General features: G+C 33.0%; 1 protein-coding gene across 1 annotated transcript in view; it reads left to right on the top strand.

Moving 5' to 3' along the window:
* The window catches only part of LOC122248082 (uncharacterized), a 5,281-nt gene that overhangs the window by 1,292 nt on the left and 1,489 nt on the right, over window positions 1-2,500 (top strand). Inside the window, exons 1-4 of the mRNA XM_086549089.1 lie at window positions 1-485; window positions 671-752; window positions 881-922; window positions 1,994-2,173. The exon at window positions 1-485 is cut by the window's left edge and continues 1,292 nt beyond it. Coding sequence (XP_086405215.1) covers window positions 285-485; window positions 671-752; window positions 881-922; window positions 1,994-2,173 — 505 coding nt within the window. The 5' untranslated portion in view covers window positions 1-284. The remainder of the gene's footprint in view (window positions 486-670; window positions 753-880; window positions 923-1,993; window positions 2,174-2,500) is intronic.

Below are 2,500 nucleotides of genomic sequence, written 5' to 3'. Positions count from 1 at the left end.
ATAGAAATAATGATAATAATGACAATGGTGGTGATAAACATGATGATAAAAATTATGATTATTGAGATGATAATACTGATATTCATGATAATGATATTGACAACAATGTTAATAATAATGATGATAATAATAATAATGAGGATTATAATAATAACGATAATGATAATGATGCTAATAAAAGAAATCATTATAATCGCATTTATCATCATTATCATTATCATTACAAAAAAAAAAGTCATCAACATTCTTCTTAAAAAAAAAAGAAAAAAAAATCCAAAACAAATATGGGAAACAATGACAGTAAGAAATCCTTCGTTCAGTCCCATTATCCTTCGCTCAAGGTAACGGCCCCGCACACCCCTGAAGGACACAAGGGTAAGACACCGTGTCCATCTTTCCTTATAAATTCTCCAGGACATATCCTCGTCACCAGAGCCGTGTTGCACCTCTCCTCTGCAACTCATTCTGCAATTCCTGCAAGCATGGTCTGCAACTATTTTTTTTTTGTTAGGATATCGTTCTACGATGAATTAGTGCGAAGTGATTTGGAAAGTTGTGTGTGTGGGGATTGTCTTTTTTTTTTGTCCTGCAACTATATCGTGCAACAATATTGATGATTTGAAAGTGACTATGGCAGGTTTAATTGATGTGTTTCCTTTCGTATTTTCAGTGGTCGTCTAAGGTCGTCGTTGCAATGGTGGTCGCACTGCAACTGCTGTATGGTTGCTATGGAAGCGCCAGCCATTATGGCGGTATGTGATTCGTATTCAGTGAAATATAAGGAAAAAATCAATGTGATTTCTTATCTACTCTTCTATTATCTATCCCCATGTTTCTTACCTATTTTTTTTTTTTATCTATTTCTTTACTTTTCCAACAGGTGGTTATGGCGGACAAACGGTCGTTGTGAGGAGAGGCTACGGTGGTGGAATGTAAAACATATGTATCTCAGATAATATATATTATATACAAAATGTTATATATACTATATTTATATAATAATGTGTATAATATATATATATATATATATATATATATATATATATATATATATATATTATGTGTGTGTGTATGTGTGTGTGTTTGTGGTGTGTGTGTTATGTGTGTGTGGTGTATGTGTGTGTGTGTGTGTGTGTGTGTGTGAATGTGTGTGTGTGTTGTGTGTGTGTGGGGTTATGTGTGTGTGCATGTTATGTGGGGTGGTTATGTGTGGTATACACACACAGCAACTACACACACACACACACACACAGATTTTCATACATCCATACATATATTATAGATATATAGATATTAAAGTATATATAGATATATTATATAGATAGATGTATATGCATAAAGAGAGATATATATTTCAAAATGCATATGTTTATACAGAGATAAATAGATTTATGTATAAATAAAATAAGAATATTATATTATAAATATAAGAGAGATATATATATATATATATGATAGATATATATATTGATACACACATACACACACAGGACAACACACACACACACACACACACACACACCCACACACACACACACACACACACAACACAACACACAACACTCACATATATATATATGAGAGTTAGATTATATATATATTTATTCAGATATATATAAATAATATAATAAGATAATTTATACAAATATTGTTAGAGGAACATTCTTATATATTTAGATATATCGTAATATAATATATAATAATATATAGATAATATACATATATATACATAGACAGACATTACACACCACACACACATCACACGACACACACAAACACACACCTATAGTTATAATTAAAAATATATATATATACTATAGATAATATATTAAATGGAGAAACACACACACACGCACGCACATATATTTCTGCGGAATTACCTCTACATATTCACAGATGCACAGATTAATGTATATGTGTAGGTTCAGTGTAATAGATGATACGGTCCCTTTTCCAGCATAGAACCTAATTCTGTTATTTGTCTCCCTCGAAGGCGGCGGTTATGGCGGTTATGGCGGTTATGGCGGGTATGGTGGCCTAGGAAGTCTTGGCGGATTCGGCGGATTCGGAGGAGGCTACGGAGGGTATGGTGGTGGTTATGGTGGACTTGGTGGCGGTTATGGTGGACTTGGTGGCGGTTATGGTGGCCTTGGTGGCTATGGCATCAGATACGGTGAGTGACGTTTTGCAAGAGTTATTTACTTCTCTTATAAATATTTCATTCAAGATTTTTGTGTCATTAATGTGGAATTTAGTGTTGATGTTGAATGATGTTATTATAGGCATTATGAATTATTATTATTATCGTAATGAATTATTCTCGAGATTTAGCAAATATGCATAATACAAGTCTGAATAATCATAAAGGAAAAAAGGAGAAAGAAAATCAGCATAAATATAAACAACTAAATGAAATAAATAAATCAAAATGATTAATTCACAGGATGGTGAATCTCCCGCGACCGCTGCTGCAGTCCAGGATAACGAGGGCTATCGTCGA

This window comes from Penaeus japonicus, unplaced genomic scaffold (genome assembly GCF_977035675.1).
Source record: "Penaeus japonicus unplaced genomic scaffold, GWHDUDI00000001_assembly GWHDUDI00000021, whole genome shotgun sequence".
NCBI classification, from domain to species: Eukaryota; Metazoa; Arthropoda; class Malacostraca; order Decapoda; family Penaeidae; genus Penaeus; species Penaeus japonicus.
The sequence above is the reverse complement of the archived record's forward strand: the minus strand, read 5'-3'. Positions and strand labels throughout refer to the sequence as shown.